Source organism: Bos javanicus, chromosome 5 (genome assembly GCF_032452875.1).
Source record: "Bos javanicus breed banteng chromosome 5, ARS-OSU_banteng_1.0, whole genome shotgun sequence".
NCBI lineage: Eukaryota > Metazoa > Chordata > Mammalia > Artiodactyla > Bovidae > Bos > Bos javanicus.
In genome coordinates, this window is record NC_083872.1 from 116773431 (window position 1) to 116794761 (window position 21331).

The 21331-nt window shown below is 60.4% G+C and overlaps 1 protein-coding gene across 2 annotated transcripts in view; it reads right to left on the bottom strand.

Moving 5' to 3' along the window:
* Nucleotides 1-21331, bottom strand: part of WNT7B (Wnt family member 7B) — a 54475-nt gene that overhangs the window by 13212 nt on the left and 19932 nt on the right. For both annotated transcript variants that reach the window (XM_061418853.1, XM_061418855.1), the window contains exon 2: nt 13582-13808. In XM_061418853.1, the coding sequence (XP_061274837.1) occupies nt 13582-13808 (227 nt within the window). The remainder of the gene's footprint in view (nt 1-13581; nt 13809-21331) is intronic.

A 21331-nucleotide genomic window follows, 5' to 3' on the forward strand; every position in this document is an offset into this window, starting at 1 on the left:
CCCTGAGATGCCCTCCAGCCCTGCCCACCTGTCCCACCCACCACTCCTTGAAGCCCTGCTTGTCCAAGCCCAACAGCTGGTCGCCTGTGGGCAGGTGCAGCTGCGCCCCCATGCACACCACTCTGCTGGGATAAACAGGGCAAGGCCCGATTCCTTGCCGCCTGCATGGAGAACATGGCTCCCTCTTCATGGAGCCCTGCCTGCCTGCCCACGTGCCTGCAGCTCACCCAGGCTCTGAACGCAGATAGGAGGACCCCTGCTTCCCGAAGCCCTGCTTTGGGGTGAAATGCCCGCCCCTGGCTCTTGCCAGGTGCCCGCAGGCTGCAGGGGTGGTGGACGGGATCCATGTCTGACTCCTCTGTGTGCCCCCACCCCGCAGCGTTACTCCCTGAGCCCCCATGTGAGCAGGGAGGGGGCTGGACGCGCGACAGGCATCATCCCCTTCTTCTGTCTCCACGACCACCCACGGAATAACTCCTCTGAATGAGATCCATCTCACAGATGGGAACACTGAGCCTCAGTGCTGGGAAGTGATTTGCTCAGGCAGCAGCAGTGACAGACACGTGAGCACAGCGGCTGCTCCAGATGCAGCTGGTGATGGGGGTGGGGAGCTGGGCGGAGGCAGCGGGGACAGTCTGTGTGGGGCCAGCCGCTGTCCGGGGGGGCACTCTTTGCTCTCGGGAGCCCAGGGGCTCCGCTTGGGATCCGGAGCCCACCCCAGACGGATCTGCACCCGCAGACCACACAGCCAGCAGCAGGTCCGGCTGTCTGTCTGGCACTCAGGAAGTCAAGATGGGCTCTGTGAGCCACGCAGGGCCCCCAGCCCGAGGTTTCAGGGAAGCAGAGGGAGGTTCGGGCAGACGCGGGAGGAGCAGGCAGGAAAGCCCTGAACTTGCAGTCTCATACCTGCTGCGCAGCCCCAGGCAAGCCACAAACGCTCTCGGAGCCTGTGCCCCTTTTGCCCCACGGTCCCAGGAGAGCTCAAAGAGCAAACAACATAAATAGGCATTGCCCTCACGGTCACCAAATGAGGGGGCCAGGGCGGGCCACGGACGACCAGGTACAACTCGGGGCCCCCAGGACGGGCCGGGCGCCTCTCTGCGCTATCCGCAGCCTCCTCCCAGGCAGCCTGCCCAGCTGTCCCCTCCACACATATTCTAGATGAATCCAAAACAGCTGACCCTCGGAGACCACTGTCCCATAGGTAAACCGAGGCGCTGGCCACTCAGGGGCCGTCCAGCTCTGCTCTCTCTTTCCTATTGGTTACTCAGACTTAACCCCGCCCCTCCAAGCAAAGACCCACCCCCACCCCCATCCCACCACTGCATGCCAGCCAGACCTGAGGTCCAGGGAAAAAGGGTCTTCCCAGATCATAAGGGCCTCGCTAACCCTTCCATCCCCTCACCCAGACCTCAAGGAGGACGCTGGGGACCAGGCAGTGCTTTGTGAGCAGTTACTAGAGGAGACAGGCTTCCCAGGTAGCTCAGTGGTACAGAATCCGCCTGCAATGCAGGAGACACAGGTTTGATCCCTGAGTCGGGAAGATCCCCTGGAGGAGGAAATGGCCACCCACTCCAGTATGCATGCCTGGAGAATCCCATGGACAGAGGGGCCTGGCACGGTATCTTCAGAAAGCCACCACCAGCACTAATTGAGCTCATGATGACCTGATTAACTGCGGGCCTGGGGAGGCACGGCGAGCAAGGCGCTTGTCCCCTCCGAGAAGGGGAGCTGGGAGGGCCTGCGGGGCCATCCGGTGCTCCTCCACAAGGAGTCTGAGGCCCAGACAGAGACAGCATGCTGCCCAAAGTCACACAGCGGCTCAGGAAGTGGGCGAACCCAGACCTGACATTCCGAAATGACTGAGGTGAGGTCAAAGTCAAAGGTCCCAGAGAGCAGCCTCAGAGTCAGAGCCCTCGAGTTCAAGTCTAGACCCTAAAACTGACCAGTTGGGTGGCCTTGGACCAATCAAGGGGCCTTTGAATATCTCAGTGTTTCCGCTTTGCAAAATAAAGATGAGGGTAATTGCTCTGATATGGCTGAGTCCCCACGTCAGAGGACCCATGAGTGGTCCCAGGGGCAGGCCTGGCCCAGCACACAGAGGGTGGCTGACCTGCACTTCATGTCCACACGTGTGTCACACACCACACACGGACTCTCCGTGGTGCACACAGGTTCGGGCATCCTGTGTACCACTGCCTGTGTTCTCACACGTGTGTCCGGGGTGTATGCCTGGACCCACATGTGCACAAATGCAGTTCCCATGAGCGTGAGCAAACGTGTGTCCGTCTTGTGGCCAACAGCTTGGCTCTGTCAAACCCCACCTCTCTCCCAACCTGCACTTCCCCTGCTTTGAGAAAACACAGTATTTTCTACAATTCAGTAATAAAAAGGCAAACAACCCAATTAAAAACAGGCAAAGGATCTGAATGGACAGTTCTCCAAAGAAGGAATAAAAATGGCCATTAAGCCCACAAAAAGACGCTCGACATCATTAGCCATCAAGGGCGTGCAGATCAAAGCCACGACGCGAGCATGTCACATCCACTTTGCTGTCATTGTTCAGCGGCCAAGTCGTGTCCGACTCTGTGACCCCGTGGACTGCAGCACGCCAGGCTTCCCTGTCCCTCACCATCTCCTGGAGTTTGCCCACGTTCATGTCCATTGAATCAGTGATGCCATCCAACCCTCTCATCCTCTGTCACACCCACTAGAATGACTAAAGTAAAAAGACACTAACAAGTGTTGATGAAGATGTGGAGAAACCAGAACCCTCACGCGCCGCTGGTGGGAATGGGTATGCACACGGTTTGGCAGTTCCTCAAAATGTTAAATACAGAGTGACTCTGTAACCAAGCAACCCCTCCCCTAGATATGTACCCAAGAGAAACGAACGTGTGTCCACGCAACAGCTTGTGTGTGAATACTCATGGCAGCATGATTCTCAACAGCCAGAAGGTGGAAACAACCCGGATACCCATCAGCGGATGAAGAAAGCACGGTCCCTCAACACAACAAAACACGGCAGACACACAGAGGGACAAAGTATGGACACAGGCTACTGCATGAATGAACCCTGAGAACGTGGGGCTCACAGCTGCCAGACGATGCCACTGATGTGAGAGGCCCAGAGCAGGCGAGTCCACAGGGACAGAAAGCAGCAAGTGTTGCCAGGGGCAAGGGGGACTGAAGGGCGGCCGCTGCGGGGTACAGCGTTGCTCTTTGGATGAAAATGTTCTGGATTGACTATGGTGATGGTCACACAGCCTAAGACTACACTAAACCCTCTGAGTTGTATACTTCAAATGCATGGGTTGTACTGATATGAGCTATATCTGAATAAAGCTGCTATACAAACACAGCAGGGACTTCCCCGGTGGTCTGGTGGCTGAGACGCCACACTCCCAATGCAGGGGGCCCAGGTTCGATCCCTAGTCAGGGAACTTGATCCCACAGGCGGCAACCAAAAAGTGATCCCTCATGCTGCAAGGAAGATCAAAGACCCTGTGCTGCACCGACGCAGTCAAATAAAATAAATATTTTTAAAAATACAGCAAAAAAAAACTGCCCCCAACCAAAAACAAACAAAAAGCCCTACAGCAGGTTTTCAGGGGATTGCACACAACTCGTCCTAGTCGATTTAAACCTTCATGGGGTCCCCCTCACAGTGAGGGTACTTAGCTCAGAGGAGGCAGGGGACCGGCCCGAGGTCACACGGAAGGCAGGCTGACCTCAGAGCTGGGATCTGACCCCGGACCCCAGGGTCCATGCTCGGACCACTCTCCACCCACCAGAACGGAGAAACCACACGGTCTGTCTCCCGCCTCTCTGACCAGACCTGGGACCCAGGCACCCTATTCCATCTCACCCCTCCTTCCTTCATGTCCCTGCATTACCATCCATATGTCTCCCCAGCACCAAGCACAGTCCGCCCTCCTCACCGACCCCACGGACTGGAGCCCCTACCTACCCCCAAGCCCAGGGCCGCCAGACAGCAGGGCAAGACTGGCGCATCACAGCCCAGGTGACTAATGGGCTGGGAGGGGGTTCCCAGGGCGTGCAGGCAGACAGCCTCAGTCAGAACCACGGAGGGGTCGGCCGACAGGGTGGTTGTAGGGAGGCACTTGGGTGGAGGGTGGCCAGTGCAGGCCCCTCTCAGGAAGGAGGCTGAAGGGACTTCCCTAGAGGTCCAGGGACTAAGATCCTGCACTCCCAATGCAGGGGGCCCAGGTTCGATCCCTGGTCAGGGAACTAGGTCCCACGTGCCACAGCTAAAAAGACCCTACATGCCACGACGAAGATAAAGATCCCGTGGGTCACGACTAAGACCCACACAGCCAAAATAATAAATAGACAGGGATACGGAAGGGAAGTCCTGAGCCACAAGAGAAGCGAGTCGTGCAAAGGTGCAAGGAACAGAGTTCAGGCAGAGGGAACGGCGATGCTGAGGCCCCGAGGACAGAATGAGATGGGGCGTGTGGTTTGATGCAGGAGAGACAGCCACACCATGTCGACTCTGGGAGCCCACAGGGAGGATTTTACATTTTATTCTATGAAGATGAAAAGCCCCTGGAAGGTGCTGCTGCGACGGACATTGGAAAGGACGCTCTGCTGATGGCAGGGGTGTGGTGGAAGCAGGGAGACCCATGGGGAGGCTGTGGAAGGGTCTGGGTAAGAAACGCTGCTGGACTGCCAGGTGGAGGAGGTGAGCAGCCAGGCTTGGGATAGAGTCTGAGGGTGGAGCCGGTGGGACCAGCTGGGGGACTGGGTGAGGAGGTTTGGGGAAAGACACGTCCGAAAGGAATGCGCAGCTGGTAGGGCCGTCACCACGAGGGGCGAGGAGAGGTCCCGGCTGGGGAAAACCAAGGCACTGCCTTGGCCACAAGTAGGGGGCAGCCGAGCACTCCCCTGCCCAAGAGACCCACAGCCCCGTCCAGATGGCCCTGGGGCTCCTGGGTGGCCCTGGCCCGGACCTTCACTCCCCCAAGTCTGTTTGCCCACGTAACACGGGGGTGGGGCCCAGTGCAGTGGGTTCCAAGCCTCCTTAACAGGATCCTTTGCCAGACTTGAACTTGAGATCCAAGTGAGGCTGCCAGGGCTGAAGTAGGGTAGGCACGTGGGCCAGGGTGGGCTCCTGGGCCCTCCAGGCCCAGCCAGTGGGACGCTGCCAGCTGGTGGGCTCCCCCGGCCCTCTGAGACCCCCACCCAATCTGAGTCTCAGACTCCCATGAGCTTGGAAGGCGGGGAGAATACCTCCCCTACCCACGGTGTAGGTGGAGGGACGGAGGCCAGGAGACACCCCCGGCCGCACCAGCAGCTCCTGGGGTCCTCCAGCAGGGTAGGCGCAGTGCCCGTGTGGCCCCCGGCGCTGCTATGCCCCAGCCTGGCCCCTGGGCCCCAGCCTTGGCCCAGTCACGGGACCTGGGCAGGTGCCCCCTGCCTGCGGTGTGTCCCAGCACACGTGGGGTGAGGCAGGAGGCGGGGGCAGGCAAGCCCACAGGGACCTTGAGGCTGCCAGGCCCTGGAGCCCCATTTGTGCACCCGAAGACTCTGGAGCCCAGAGCCCCCGCCCTACCAGGACCCCTGCCAGCCCGACCTAGGGTTCTGGGAAAGGGGGCCTGGCCTGGACCCCTTGGGTGATGGCAGAGAGGCTCTCTTGCTCCCTGTTGCCTCTTTCTGAATCCCCCCCGCACCACCTCTTGGGGTCCAGGCAGTGGAGTGAGGGTTCCGGAAGTGCTCAGCGCACGTCGCGGCTTTTACCGCCCATCTCAGAGCCGCCTGGACCTGGGCCTGGGTGGGTGAGCGGGTGGGCACGGGCCCGCCTGTGACCCGTGTGTGTTGCCCTCTCCGGGTCCCTCTTGCTGGGAGGCTCTGCCGGTCCCTGCCCACCCCCATTGCGTCTCCATCCCTCTGTCCCTCGCTGCGCCCCCCTCTGGCCCCACCCGGCCCCCACCCCGCTGGTTCCTGGCTGAGTCAGTGTCTCCGCGCTAAGCTCTTCCCCGCCGTCGTCATAAACACAGGGCTGGAAACAGCCCTGCCAGGTCCGAACACGCCGGCACGCCCGTGCCCGAGGCCTTTGTTCTGACCTAGCGGGGCCCTCGCGCCCGCAGCGGCCTTCCCGCTGAGCCAGGCTTGGGCTGGCCTTCCAGGGGCTCCCGTCCTGCCCGGGGCTCTGGGAGGGCTGGCCCGGTGTCTCCCAGGAAGGACCCCAGCTTCCGGCGGGCGGCCCCTCTCCTGAGGGGGGTCAGCCCCGGGCAGCCTGCCCTAGAGACGCTCCCCCGCACAGGCCTTGCAGCAAAATCAGCGGATGCCTGTGAGAGGGAACTCGGCGTGACCAGAGCCCCCTCCCCACGTTCTGCAGTTGCCCCCTGCCCCCTCCCCCAACCAGGCACCTGGATCCTCACTGAGCACAGGGCTGCACCGTGGGTTCAGATGACTATTTCTTGCCCGTGTGTGACCTCGGGCAGCTCAGGCTTCCAGGGGCTCTGTCTGTGCCGTGTGGACAGTGGAACCAGGAGCGAGCGGCGTTTGTGTGAGGGCCTGGCCGCAGCGGCCTTGGAGCGATGGCGCCCCCGCTGCGGTGGCAGGAGGGGCCCACGGGGAGACAGGCTGAGATCTGGGTCAGGTTTGCCCTGGCAGCTCGAGGGTGGAGGCCTGCCCACGCTGTGACCTGTGTCCAGCATGGTGGACAGGAGCCCGGAGGCCTGGACCCCTTGTCCATGGGGCCTTGGGCAGGACCGCAGGGTGGGCACCGAGGGAACTTCCTGCCCCTATTCTGGGGACACTTCGTCCCAAGTCCTGGGGGAATCAGGACCCCGGCCTTGGCGCTGGTGGGCAGACAGGTGCCCAGAGAATGTGAGGCTGTGCCCAGGGTCACCCAGTGGGACCCGGGCAGCTGGGCCAATCTGGTCTGTATTTGCAGAAGTGCCCTCTCTCCACCCACAGCCTGTCCTGTCTGTCCGGGCTCTGCCAGCCGAGGCTGGAAAATTCCCACCCTGGATGAGCGCCAGGCGGGCCTTGAGGGGCCACATGGATGGATCAGCCACCGGCCAGCCCAAGCCTCCAGCTGGTCACCGCTGGACGGTCCAGCGCCTGCTCACCTCAGCAGCTGCTGCTCCTGGAGCTAGGGGCCTTCCGATGTAGGGCGCAGAGCCAGGACCCCCGGACTGACCACAGGCCTTATCTGTCCTGAACCAGGAGTGAACCGGTGGGAGCGCTGCCCTCAGGGAAGTCTTCCTGATTCTGACATTGGAGGCCCTGGGTGTCCCTGGTCTCCTGGCAGCCTGGACCCCAAGCCGTGAGCCTTGAAAAGGTCTGTTCTGCTGCCTCGGGCTGGGCCCCTGGGATGGGCGTAGGGGTAGGGAGTGACCAGACAGACAGGACAAAGATGCGCCTCCCTGAGAGGGTGTGCAGGTTCAAGGCCGGGGCCCAGCTGGGCCTCCCAGCCCAGCCCCATCGGCTCACCCGGGGCGCACAGGGTTCGAGGCTTCAAGAGCAGCACCGGGTGGCCGTCACACCACCACCAGCGTCCTGCCCCAGGCAGGCTGAGCCGTCCGGGGCTGCTGAAGGGAGCCACCCTCACACCCACGTGCTGCCCCAGGGGGCAGACGGCGGTGACCCTCTGCCCGCGGCCGAGCTGGAGGACCATGTCCTGGGAGGAGACACTCAGATCTGGGTTCAAACGTCCACTCTGCCCCGACCAGGGTGACACAGGGCAACTCCTGACCCCTCTGAGAACAGTGCCACAGTGTCCCAAACACGAGACACAGGGGTCATTTAAAATTCTCTAGCAGCCACATAAAGACAAGTGAAGAGCAGCAGGTGAATTTAGATTTGGTGACATATTTTATTTAGCCCATATATCCAAATATTGCCATTTCAACATCTTTATGTAAAGATCTCCCAGGTCTCCCGCATTGCAGGAAGATTCTTTACCAGCTGAGCCACCAGGGGAGCCCAGGAATACTTGAGCGGGTAGCCTGTCCCTTCTCCAGCAGATCTTCCTGACACAGGAGTAGAACCCAGGTCTCCTGCATTGCAGGTGGATTCTTTACCAACTGAGCTACCAGGGAAGCCTAAATATTACCATTTGAACATCTTCATGTAAAGATCATGAAAGAGACATTTTACTTGCTTTTCTCTTTTGACATCTCTGAAATCTGCCGCATATCCTACACTCATGGCACCTCGCGGTTTGCATGGGCCGTATTTCAAGTGGCTCCTCTGCCCGTGGGGGCCTGTGTCCCCAAAGGGGACAGGGCAGCCCTCGAGCCCTGGTCCCTCCTGGGGACTCAGGTGGCACCTCCCTGAGCCTGCGCTCTGAGGCCCTGGTCAGGGGTCCAGGCACGAGCACGGGCACAGAGCTGCGGAGCTGCCCTTCTTCCTCCAAGGCCCCGGCCACTGCCCCACGGGGAAGCCCCAGACCATCCCCTCGGACGCGTGGAGGGAGGTCTCGGACTGTTCAGAAACTGAGACCTTTGCTGAGCCCCCACAGCAGGCGGCCAGCAGGCAGAGGGCCTGCTCCCAATGCCGATCTCACCCAGAGAGCAAACGGGCCCCACGTGAGGCGGGATTAGGGGTGGCCCTATGCCTGGTCATGTCCGAGCAGCATGTGATGGGCGGGACTCAGTGTTCCATGGCAGCTCAGGGTGCGGGCAGGGGCCAAGTGCACGCAGCCACAGCCCCCGTGTCCTGTGCCAGTGGGTCTCCAGGGGCACCAGGTACAGCCGGGGGCAGGGCAGTGGTGGCAGGGAACCCTCTCCTGCTCAGACCCATCTGGGCCTTCCTGGCCTTCACAGCACTCACGCCACAGGCACCCTCCAGCCCTGACCCTTCCTGGGCAGCCTCGGGTCTCCCCATCTTCTGGTTTGCTCTGATGTTCCCGCAGTTCCCGGAAAAACACCACCCACATTCTGGACTCTGGGCTTTGGGCTCCTGGTGTTCCCTCCACCCGGGGCCCCCTTCCCTGCTCTCAGCTTTGTGCTGATCTGGGTCACTCTGATAGTCACTGGGTCTCCATGAACGCTCACCCCATCAAGGAAGCCCTCAATAGGACTCCTGGCTCCATCATGGCGCCTGTCAGAAACACCCTGCCTTGGTCAGGGGCCCTGGGGGCCCTGAGTCGCTAACACGTGTCCCTGGAATACGAGGTTCACTCCAGAGACTCTCACGTTCCTCCCCATCCTTACCCCACCCCGCACCCCCACAAGCCCATTTCCAGGTAATGGAAGAGACGGGTTGAAGGGGCCAGGGTGGCCCAGCCTCGCTCTCTCGATGAGGAAATTAGCCTGAGTGGGCTCAGGGTCCAAGGCTGGAGGCTGCCAGGCACGAGGGGAGACCACGTGGGTGGAGGGTGGGCAAGGGTGGGCCTCACCTCCCCGAAGGAAAGTCCCAGCACACAGAGACTGGCACCCAGAGGGCCCCAGGTCAAAGCTGGTGCAGGGTCATCATAAGAAACGCGAATTTCACCTGAAGTAGTAAGCCCCCCGTCCTGGGAAGCATACAAGCAACAGCACCAGGAGCTGGAGAAGGAGCTAGAACTTGGACAAGGCTGAACAGTGCCTTTAAAGGGTTTCCCTGCAGCTCTCAAGGTCTGGGCATGGCCCAAGGTCACAGGCAGGGCCTGAAGGGGGCCTGTCCCACCCGCCCAGGCCATCCCCCCTCACAAGGCCAGTCATTAATTGGCACCGCTCGAGTGCCTGCCTGCCCACCCAGAGCCAGGCTCCGATCCCGTGCCCGGGGCACCCGCGTGCTTCTGACACGGGCTGGCCTCACTTCCTGCTCGTGACTCCTAGCAGCTGAGCCCTGGCAGGAGCAGGGTGCCAGCTCGGACCGCCACTGCAGCACCCAGTGGGACTCTGATGGCCCAGGGCTCAGCCTGGCTTGGCCTGCAGCCAGGCCCCCCCTGGTTGAGAGCTGGGCCTTCCTTAGAGGTCAGCAAGGGCCGGGGAGGGCGCCAGGCCCCGGGCGGGAGCCAGTCTGGTGGGAGGAATCCCGGCCACTGCAGGCAGAGTGCAGGGGGGCCTTGGGACAGGGGCTGAGCGACCCTGGGAGGGTGAAGCTCCTGGACGTGACTTCGGCCTGGCTGTGGACAAGGAAGAGCCAGGGACGGGTGGACAAAGGCGCTCCCTGGCCAGTGGGGTAATCAGACGCGAGCAAGCAGAGCGGAGGCAGAGGGCCTCCCAGGGTGAGAAGTGGCGGGAACAAAGTCCCAGAGGAGGGAAGGGGACTGGCCCGCTCGGGGAGGGAAAGGCAGGAGGCAATGGCTGGAGCTTGGCTCTCAGAAGGGATGGAGGGAGGCAGGGGTGAGGGAGGCAGGCGCTACTCAGACTCCACGCTAAGAAGCTACCTCCATCCTGGGCAGTAGGGAGCTACTTCAGGTTTTGGAGGAAGGGAGTGAGTGACAAGGCTGGGGTAAGTAGGAGGCAGAGGGAGGAATTGACAGCTGTCAGTGGAGAGGCAGACCCGGGGTCGGCGTGGAGGGAGGGGTAGAGACGGTTACTGCCAAGATGATGGGGCTGTCAGGCCAGCAGGGGGCTGAGGATGGAGCTTTCAGGGGCAGGACGCTGAGTGTTCAGCCGGAGGTGCCCATGCTCAGCCTTACCTAGCGGTCCACGGCCCGGGGGAGGGGACATGCTGGTCTTGACCCTGGGGGAGAGCTGCCTGGGGCAGGGCTGCTGCTGCCGCCAAGTCGCTTCAGTCGTGTCCGACTCTGTGCGACCCCATGGACTGCAGCCTACCAGGCTTCTCCGTCCATGGGATTCTCCAGGCAAGAACACTGGAGTGGGTTGCCATTTCTAGGACGGAGCAATCGGAGAGCCAAGAGGAAGCCCGTGGAAGCTGAGGCCAGCCAAGGAAGAGGGTCGGTTGGCCACACGAAGGTAATGAATGGCCTGGCAGAGGGTGCCAGGGGGCATCCCAGGTGGCACAGTGGTAAGGAATCTGCCTGCCAAGGCAGGAGGCAGGGGAGAGGCAGGTTCGATGCCTGGGTCTGGAAGACCCCCTGGAGGAGGGCATGGCAACCCACTCCTGGATTCTTGCCTGGAGAATCCCCATGGATGGAGGAGCCTGGCGGGCTATTGCCAAACGTCAGACATGACTGAGTGGCTGAGCATGCACAGGGATGACAGGAGTAGGGGAAAATGAGGGACACGGATGGTGGGTGGACATCTCTGCCTAACGTCTGCCTCTGAACTGCTCCTGAGAGCGAAACGGGTGAAGCAGAGCCGGAGAGGCCTGATCCCAGAGGAGCTCAAGGCATGAAGAAGGTCACAGGCAGGGCCGCCCGCCCCCCCACCGCATCGACCGGTCCTTGGTGGTAGGCGCCTCTCCCCGTGGGCAGAGGGCTGGTCTCCAAGAAGGAACAGCTGGGACCTGTTAGCCAAGAGCCTTGGAAGCACCAGGGGATGCTTTCAGGAAAAGTGATCCGGGTTCCCTGTTGGGGGGGTGGGCCAGTCCCTGGCGGGAGTTGGGGGGCAACACCACTCCTCGGTTTTGCAGGGTGCATCGGAGGCCGGCGTTTCCTGGGTACTCTTGGTGAACCTCCCTGCCCGCGGCGTGACCCTGAGGAGAGGTGCAGAGTGGCCAGCTCCCTCTTGCCGCCTGTGTCTCAAGGTCCTAAATGCAGGGCAAGCTCCTACCTGTCTTCAGGCTGTGGACCACGCCCACCAAGGTCCCCTGTGCCCAGGGAGGCAGGCAGGGCTGTCAGAAGGGGGCGATCTGAACCCAGCTCCCCCGATGGGCCACGGACCACCGCACACCTCCCTTGGCCTCCGTGTTCTGGGAGCCCAGGGTCTCGGGGGAGGGGGTGCCAGGCAGCTGAGTGGGCACCTGGCATGAAGTGAGCACCAGGGCCCACGCCTGGTGCCCACGCCCTCCCAACCGCGGCGGGTGTAGAGGCAGCCCCGCCCTCTCCCCTGGCGCCTGGAGAGGGGAAGCCGCTCTTGGGTGGTGGGCCCTCGGGAGGGGGCGGTCTCACCCTCCTGGCGCTGCCAGGTGCCACCCACAGGCTGCTCACCGCAAAGGGGCCCCTGGGGCTTTCCCCTGCGCCTCCCCCAGCCCCACGAGCTCAGCGCTGGCCTGGGTCCCGGCGTCTGGGGCTCCGCTCGGCAGGCAGGCCCAGGCTCCTTGGGAGGGACCTGCGGTGCACACATGTTTGGAGGCCCTCCTTGTGCCTGCAGCGGGGGCCTGGGGTCACAGCGCTTCGTGCCAGGCACTGTGCCCCGTCCTCACTCCCCGCCCTCTGACACTCCTGGAGGGGGCAGGCCGGCTCGCCACCCCGACCCTCACCCGTGCAGCAGCTGATTATTAAGCACCTGCACCTACCCAGGCGGCGCTAGTGGGAAAGAACCCACCTGCCGATGCAGGAGACGCAAGAGATGCGGGAGACTTTATAGGTGTGATCCCCGGGTCGGGAAGATCCCCTGAAGAAGGGATAGGCTACCCACCCCAGGATTCATGGGCTTCCCCGGTGGCTCAGATGGTAAAGAATCTGCCTGCAGTGTGGGAGACCTGGGTTCGATCCCTGGATGGGGAAGATCCCCTGGAGGAGGGCATGGCAACCCACTCCAGTACTCTTGCCTGGAGAATCCTCATGGACAGAGGAGTCTGGAGGGCTACAGTCCACAGGTGCTCAAAGAGTCGGACATGACTGAGGTGACTTAGCCCGCCCACAGGCAGGCCCTGGGAGAGGCCCTGGGAGGGGGGCCCAGACAGATGAGGAAACTGAGGCTCGAAGCCCCGAGCGCCAGGCCAAAGGTCACACAGCAGCTCCAAATCAGGTCAGACTCCGCAAGCCGCATGCACTTCTCCCTTTAGTCCTCCGTCTCCTTCCCCGGAGAGCAGGCTCGAGGGAGCCTGCCCCTGGCCCATGCGGGGAGCCCAATGCTTGGACACGCAAACACAGTGGGGCTCGGCCCCCTGAAACCCTGCCTGGCTGCTGCGGTGGCCTTCACTGCCGGTGTCCCCAGAGGCCCACTCCTTCCCCCGACTGCCCTGCACACCCACCCACCCTGCCGTCCCTCAGCCAGATGCCTCCCTGCCCCGTGTATCCGCTGCGGTGTCCTGTACCCTCTGCTCGTGCTGACCCCTGCCTACAACCCCTTCCGCTCTCAGAATCACAGCGGCATTTACACAGCACATCTTGGGGGCCTTTCCCATCAAGCCCCCGGCTCACTCCCTGTAGGAGCTGCTACCCTTAGCTCATTTCCAGACACAGACGCAGAGACAAAGTGGGGAGACAGAGCCTCACGCCCAGGACTGACCAGCAGCCACCAATCTGCAGGGCGGGCCTCTAACCGCCGCCCCACATCACCCCGTGGCCAGCCTGCTGTGCACGTCCGCCCCGGGACACCGCAGAGCATCCATTCACAGGGGCTGGCTTCCATCGACACCTGCCTCATCCCAGAGCCCTGGAGGGCCGGGCAGGCACAGAGCAGCACTGGGACGGCAGAGGAACCAGCCAGCGGGTGCAGAAAAGCGAGCGGGCGCGGCCGGCCTGGCCTCCCAAGGGCGAGGGTGTGCCTGGCCCCTGGCACCCACAGCCCAGACGGCAGGTTCCCACGGGCCCGGAGGCGCCCTTACCTACTCGGAGCTCTTGCCCGAAGACGGTCTTCTCGCCGAGGGCGGAGCAGTTCCAGCGCCCGAAGCGGAACTGGTACTGGCACTCGTTGATGCCCATCTGCGCCCCCTCCCCAATCACGATGATGGCATCGGGCCGGCTCTGACAGATGGCGCGCTGCCGCGGGGCCAGGCCAGGAATCTTGTTGCAGATGATGTTGGCTCCCAGGGCCACGACGGATGACAGGGCTCTGCGGAGGGGAGAGGACCGAGGAGGTGAGCCGCCCGCCGTGCCCGCCCCACCCAGCCCCTCGGGCCACGAACGCGTTCCCTCGCCACACTGCCTGCTGGGGAACGAAGCGCAGACCCCTGCCCTCAAGGGACCACGTCCCACTGACCCCCACGCAGGACTCTGTTTTGAAAAGACATGCACACACCTCCTGAGTCTCCTCAGCCTCAAATTCACAAGAATGGGATTGGAAGGACCAGAGTCACAAGTCTGACGAACCGACAGTCCTCCAAACACAGGAACCACGCCTCTCTCAATCTCGGGATCAGACACACAGACTCTGCAGGCACTTGACGGCCATGAACTTGGGATTGTCCGCAGCTGCCCCCAAGCAGCAAACCCCAACTTCCCCATCACCTGGAGACCCCAACTCCCCTCTCCCCCAAGGGCCCGAAGCCAGGCAGGCTGCTAAGGGGGCCACCCAGGCCAGGGGCCAAGCCCACCAGGTCCTGACTCCAGCTGCAGCCCACGTGTAGCCTGCCCCTCTGAGCCTCAGTTTTCACACCCTCGATGTGGGGTAAAAGCACCTATTCCCACCACACAAGCTCAGACCAGAGAAGCATGGGGGAGAAAGGCTGCACACATGGGGGTGACCGTCGTTATTTTATTCTTGTTTCTGGAAGTCGGGGTGCATGCGGAGAAGACAGGACCTGGCATGAACTGAGCCATGTGCCGGACTCAGCAGGCGCTTTACTGCGGTAAGTCATCCTCAGAGCGACGCTTCCTGAAAATGCTCAGAGTTAATCCCCCAGCACCCTGTAGGAACCCCGGGCATTTTCTGGGCTCTTTCTCTCTTTGCTTGGGTGTCATCAGCCTGACTGTCTGTTTAAGGAGGTGGAATTCACATGGCAGGAACTCTACCAGTTTACAGTCCTGTGGCATCCAGCATATCCCCAACGTTCATCAACCACCACTGCTGTCAAGTTCCAAGGCATCGTCACCACCCCAGAAAGCACCCCCTACCCCTTGGCAGTCACCCCCGAGCCCCCTGGCAGCCAAGACTATGCTTTCTGCGCCTGTGGACATTTCATACAGACGGAATCAAACAGCACATGCCCTTTTGTGTCTGGGTTTTCTCACTTAGTATAACCTGCTCAAGGCTCGTCCTCGTTGCATCAGGAACTTCCTTTTTCATGGTTAAATAACATTCCACCGTTTGGCGAGATCACGTGCTGTTTATCTGCTTGGCACTGACGGATGTTGGGTTTGCTTCCAGCTTTTGGCTCCTAGGAATAACCCTGCTCTGGACACACACGCGCAGGTTCAGTCTGAATCCTCACTTTCCGTTCTCCGGGGCAGGTGCCCAGGAGTGGAATTGCTGGGTCACTGGGTCATCTGTCCTGCTCTTTGAAGAACCCTCTGACTGCTTCCCACAGAAGCTGCACCTGCTGCTTGGCTTTAAGCACCCAGGGAAGGGACAGCAAGCTGGAAAGAGGGGAGCTGGTTTTCACAGGCCCACGGCAACAGCTGGTTTTAAGATGGAGTCTGACTTCCAAACAGCAGGCCAGAGGGCAAGAGGCGGGAGTGGGGAGGCCACGAGGGGCTCCCCGAAGCCACTGCCCAGGCCCTGGTCTCCTAGCATGGTGAGCTCGCTCCTCCTGCCCAGGGCCTGCCAGCCCCTTTCTGGACAGGAGCGAGTCAGTGTTTTTCCAGGGCAGCTGGGCACCCACAGCCAGCTGGGAAAGTCCCCATGTGGCCTGAGCCCACAGCACGTGCTGCGCCCAGGACACTCCGGTGACACTCAATCCCCATGGCCCGCCCGCCCCACCCGCTAATCTGGCCAGGACCCCCCTGGGTCTCCCACGGGCACAATGGGCAGAAATGCCCGGGGCTGGCTTGGAGGAAGAGCATCTGGGCAGGCGGGGCTGGGAGCGGGCTGGAATCTGGGGAATTCAGCCCAAAGTAACCGTAGACGCTCAGAAAACCGAGCCGGGGAAACGAGATGGATGGGAACTCTGCCGGGTACTGGCCTCCAGGCCTCAGGTTGGAGCCTGGACGTGGAAAGCACATTCCCTGTCCTCGGATTCTTCCAGCAGGTTCTGGGCCATCAAGGGTGAGAACCCCCGTGCCTAGGGGCAGGGCTTCAGACAAATGGGGTCTAACAGGACGGACCTGGGGGCAGAAAGAAGCCGCGCAGCTCCGGCCCCCTCCTCCAGACTGGCCACCCCAGAGCCCCCTCCCCTCATCCCTCAACCCCCACCCCCAAATCATGCCCCTCAGAGCCCACAGCCCCCAGGTTCCTTGCCCAGAGCCAGAGGCCTCCTGGGATCTGCCCGCTAGTGACCCTGCCACTTCTGCTGGTGCTGGTCCCTCTGCCTGGGACGCTGGCCTCCCTCCCTTTTTCCTGTTCTGCAAGTTCTTCCTCCCTCCCAGGCCCCCGGGCAAGCCCCTCTGTGCTCAAACCCCTCCGCCCGTTCAGTTCAGTTCAGTTCAGTTGCTCAGTCGTGTCCGACTGTTTGAGATCCCATGAATTGCAGCACGCCAGGCCTCCCTGTCCATCACCAACTCCTGGAATTCACTCAGACTCATGACCATCTCATCGGTGATGGCATCCAGCCATCTCATCCTCTGTCGTCCCCTTCTCCTCCTGCCCCCAATCCCTCCCAGCATCAGGGTCTTTTCCAATCAGTCGGTTCTTCGCATCAGGTGGCCAAAGTACTTCAGCTTCAGCATCACGTGGGGCCGTTACCAAGGACAAGTATGGGGGACACTGGTCTCATGGACACAGACCCCCACCCCGGCCTCACAGTCGTTATTTCCACACCTGGCCTGTCTCCACCCAAGACCGCAAACGTGTCCAGGGCAGTGCAGATGTGAGCTGACCCTGGGGCCTCGGGGCTGCCCCCGTGTAGTCGACATGAGTGTGCAGTGGGTGAATGAATGGACAAATGAGGAAATACTCAGGGATTGGGACTTCCCTGGAGGTCCAGTGGTTGAGAATCTGCCTGCCAGTGCAGAGACACCGGTTCAATCCCTTGTCCAGGAATATCCCACATCCCACGGGGCAGCTAAGCCTGTGAGCCACAAGAGAAGCCGCCGAAATGAGAAGCCCACGCACTGCAACTAGACAGTCACCTCTGCTCGCTGCAACTAGAGGAAGCCTGCACACAGCAACGAAGGCCCAGGGCAGCAAAAATAAAAAAATAATAGTGATAAAAATACTCAAGGATTGTGTCTAAAAGAGCACCTGCAGCTCAGTAACAAGAAGCCGGCTCAATTTGAAAATGGACGAAGGACTCAGACATTTCTCCCAAGAAAGACAAATGGCCCCCGAGCCCGTGGAAAGATTCTAAACATCGCTCATCACCAGGGAGATGCAAATCAGAATCACAGTGAAGAGACACCTCCTGCCCGCCAGGACGGCTGCGATCAGACAACAGAAAACAGCAGGCGTGGGCAAGGATGTGGGGAAACAGGGACCCACTGCATCGCTGGTGGGTGGGGCAGCAGTTGGGATGGTCCTCGAAAAGTTAAATATAGAATGACCACAGGACCCAGCAATTCCACCCCTAGGTGTGTATCCAAAAGAATGAAGCCAGGTGTTCAAACAAAAACCTGTTCACAAATGCTCTCAGCAGCACCAGTCACAATAGCCGAAAGGAGGAAGCAGCTGAGAGGCCCATCAGTGGATGAATGGACAAACAGGACGTGGTCTCTCCCGACAATGGAATATTATTTGGCCATAAAAAGGAATGGGGTTCAGATACACACTCCATGGATGAACCTCCAAAACATCATGCTCAGTGAAAGAGGCCAGACACAAAAGGCCACGTGTTGTAGGATCCCTTCGATAAGCAACGTCGAGCAAAGGCAAACCCGTGGAGACGGAAACAGCTGGGGGACGGGCAGCGGGGAGTCCCCGCTTCATAGCTGTGACGGGGAAGTTACGGACTCGACAGAGGTGGCGGCTACACAGCACGGTGAATGCACAGGCGCCACGGAACTGTATGCTCTACCCGTGGAAGTGGACACTTCAGGTTAAACACAATTTTAAACATTGCTACCTGTAGTGCTACAGGACTTGCACATCCCGGCCGTGGGTGAGATGTGTGGAAGGGGCTGAGAGGGGCCTCGGCCGGCTGACTCCCTGCCTGTAGCCGCTTGTCTGCCTCCCCCGACGGGGTGGTGGTGACGGGGGATGGGGATGGGGGCCCCAGCCGTCCCCCAGATGCCAGCGTGTGCCTTAGCGGTGAGACAAGGGCTTCCCAGGTGTCTCAGTGACAAAGAACCCGCCTCCCAGTGCGGGAGACCCAGGTTCGATCCCTGGGTCGGGAAGATCCCCTGGAGGAGGAAATGGCAACCCACTCCAGTATTCCTGCCTGGAGAATCCCACGGACAGAGGAGCCTGGCGGGCTACCGTCCATGGGGTCACAAAGAGTCGGACATGACTGAGCAACAACAACAAGGGCTTCCGAGAAGAGAGCTGCATTGCACCCCAGAAGCATAAGAAATCAGATGCGATTGATAATTCAGAAATGATTTCAGAACTGTGTCCTTTAGAACACGGGGACTTTTTTCCCCCTAAAGATATTCGATACTCCCATTCTGAGCACCCACCATGGACCACACAGGCCTCTGCAGAGTTTCAACCCTCTCTTGGAGGGATGAGCCTTGTCATCCCGATGTGACAGGTGTGCAGAATGGAGCTCAGAGAGACTGGGGGACCTGCCCAAGGCCCTCCCCCCCCGCCAGGCCTCTGCTTCCAGAGCTCAGCACAGTGTGGCCCAGAGCACAGCGCGTGTGCACGCTCAATCACTCAGTCGTGTCCGAGTCTTTGTGACCCCGTGGACGTAGCCCACTAGGCTCCTCTGTCCATGGAATTTTCCAGGCAAGAATACTGGAGTAGGTTGCCATTTCCTGCTCCAGGGGATCTTCCCCACCCAGGAACTGAACCTGGGTCTTCCGCATTGCAGGCAGATTCTTTACCACTTGAACCACTGCGGAAGCCAACGCACAAAGCAGAGCGCATAGCAGGAGCAGAATATAGAAGATGCCTGGGTGGGAAACCGCGCCCACTTTTCATTCTCACAACCCAGCCTCCATCCTTCCCGCATTTAAAATCCTCCAGGGGGACTTCCCTGACGGTCCAGTGGTTGACTCTGCACTTCCACTGCAGGGGCCTCGCGTTCAATTCCCGGTCAGGGTACCAAGACCCCTCACGGCACACGGTGTGGCCATACTTAAATAAGCAGATAAATGAAATGAATCCTCCAGGTCACTTGTTAGTTCATCGAGGTTTCTGGACAGCTTCCGTGGCTGGCCTTCAAGGTCTGGACACTAGTCCATCCCCCTCCCGCAACTGACCTCCTTGAGCAGGCCTGGCCCCCCAGACCCCAGGACTGTTCCTTCTGCCTGGAAGAGCGGGGAAGCTGCAGATGTGAGAGACCAGGGAGTTAGGAAACCAAACCATCTGCGTGGGAAAGGGGAAGAGATACATGATCACAAAATAGCTGGTGCCCTGCAGGAGACAGGAGGGCGGACGCAGGCGGCATGCTGGGGTAACTGGCAGTTTGGGGGGTGCTGGACAGGCTAAGGGGACTCTTAGCAAGCGAGATGCCCCACCGGGGGCGGGGTGGCTCTCACCCTCCAAGAGGCTGCCCGCCCAGGTGCCCCGGGAGAGACTGGCAGGGCAGCTCTGAGGGGCCCTGAGCACAGAGAAGCAGGGCGGGGCGCTTGTGTTTCAGTCGCTGACTTTTCCCATGGAAAATTTTGCTCCGGGCTCATCCCCTCCGCTATCCAGGGACCTCGGGACACAGGCAAATGCCAGAGGGAGTGGGCAAAGCTGAAAATCCAGAACTTCGCTCACCCCAGCCGGGGTCAGTCCCATGGGTTGGTGGGGGGGAGTTTGGAGGAGGAAGGTTCAGGCCCTGCAGACAGGAAGCCCTCGCCTCTTCACTGGGGGCTGTGTACAGGGCTATCCGGTCTCAGACCAGAGGGTGCTTAGACCAGCACTGGCGCAGGAGGCGGCTGCCCCTGAACAACTATTAGATCTTTCACCTGCCAGAGCGGTCCAAGTGGGTGGGACCACCTGTAGGATGAGGGGCTCCAGTGGGGGTGGGGGAAGGCGTGCTGCCACGTGACTGAAGAGCAGAGAAATGGCCAGGGGCGGGCGGGCTTTTGCAGTGCCCTTAGCCAGGCTGCCCGCCTGGCCATGCTGTGAGGAGGGGCTAGGAATGTGAGTTCCCAATGCTGGCCAGCTTTGCTGGAGCCCTGGCTCTGCCTTCCCCCGGCTCTGAGACCTCAGGCAAGTTTCTTAACCATCCCTGGGCCTCAGTTTCCACATCTGTAAAGGGGGAGTAATAATTGCATTGGTACATCACAGAACTGCCTGGAGGGGCGCATGAGTCGCAGAACATGGCGCTTTGTAGCTGGCCTGTGGGGAGAGGTCATCAGCGTCAGCCATTAGTAACCAACGCTCACAGCCTGAGACTGCACCCGTCACTGAGCCTCTTCAGTGAGCCCCCAGGGTCCAGCCTCCTTGTGGGGACCAGGGAGAGACCAGCTGTGTCTCTCAGAGGACCAAAGCTTAAACCAGCAGTTCTGCAGCCAATGGGTGCCACACTGGCCACCGCACCCACCCACCAAGGGGTTCATTCCTGGACCAGCTCCCCCGTCTCCCCAGCAATCCCACTGTGGGGTCTATACACCCAAGAAAACCAAGCACTTATGTCTGCCAAAGGACATGCATGCAGGTCTCCAGCTCAAACTGAGAACAACCACCCACTATCACCGGGAGAATGACAGGCAAATTATGGCGTATTCACCCCGCGGGACAAGACCATTTACACGGGTGACTCTCAGATGCCATGCTGTGTGAAAGAGGGGCAACGCAAATGCTGCTACACAGGAGAAGCTGCAGGCCGGGTAAGACTCAGCATCGAGCCGGGAGCCAGGAGAGCTGCCCTTGGTGGGAGGTGCTGACTGGGGGAAGGGGTGCACAGGGGAGCCTCCTGGGGGCTAGAATGCGCTCTGTCCCGAGCTGGGCAGTGGTTACACGGTTGCCCGTGTATGTAGACATGCATCACACCGTCCATCTGAGATTTCTGCGTTTTATGTAAGTTATACCTCAATAAAAAAAGTAAGCTGTTGCAGTACAGCAAGTCCCCGACGTACAGACCTTCAAGTTGTGAACTTGCAAAGATGTAAACGTTCCTGCCAGCCCCTGGATGCCAACCGGTGTGCTGTGCTACTTACTTATCAAGGCACTGTGCAAGTGTCAGTCGCTCAGTCGTGTCTGACCCTCGGCGACCCCACAGACTGTAGCCCACCAGGCCCCTCTGTACTATGAGTAAAACCGTCTTTATTTTTAGTGTTTGTTTTTTATGTTCGTATGGTTTATGTGGAAAGTATCATAAACCTATTACGGTACAGTACTATATAGCCGATTGTGTTAGCTGGGTACCTGGGCCAACTTTGTGGACTTACGAACACACTCTCAGAACGAAACTCCTTCATATGTAGGGGTCTTACTGTGCAAGACTTTAC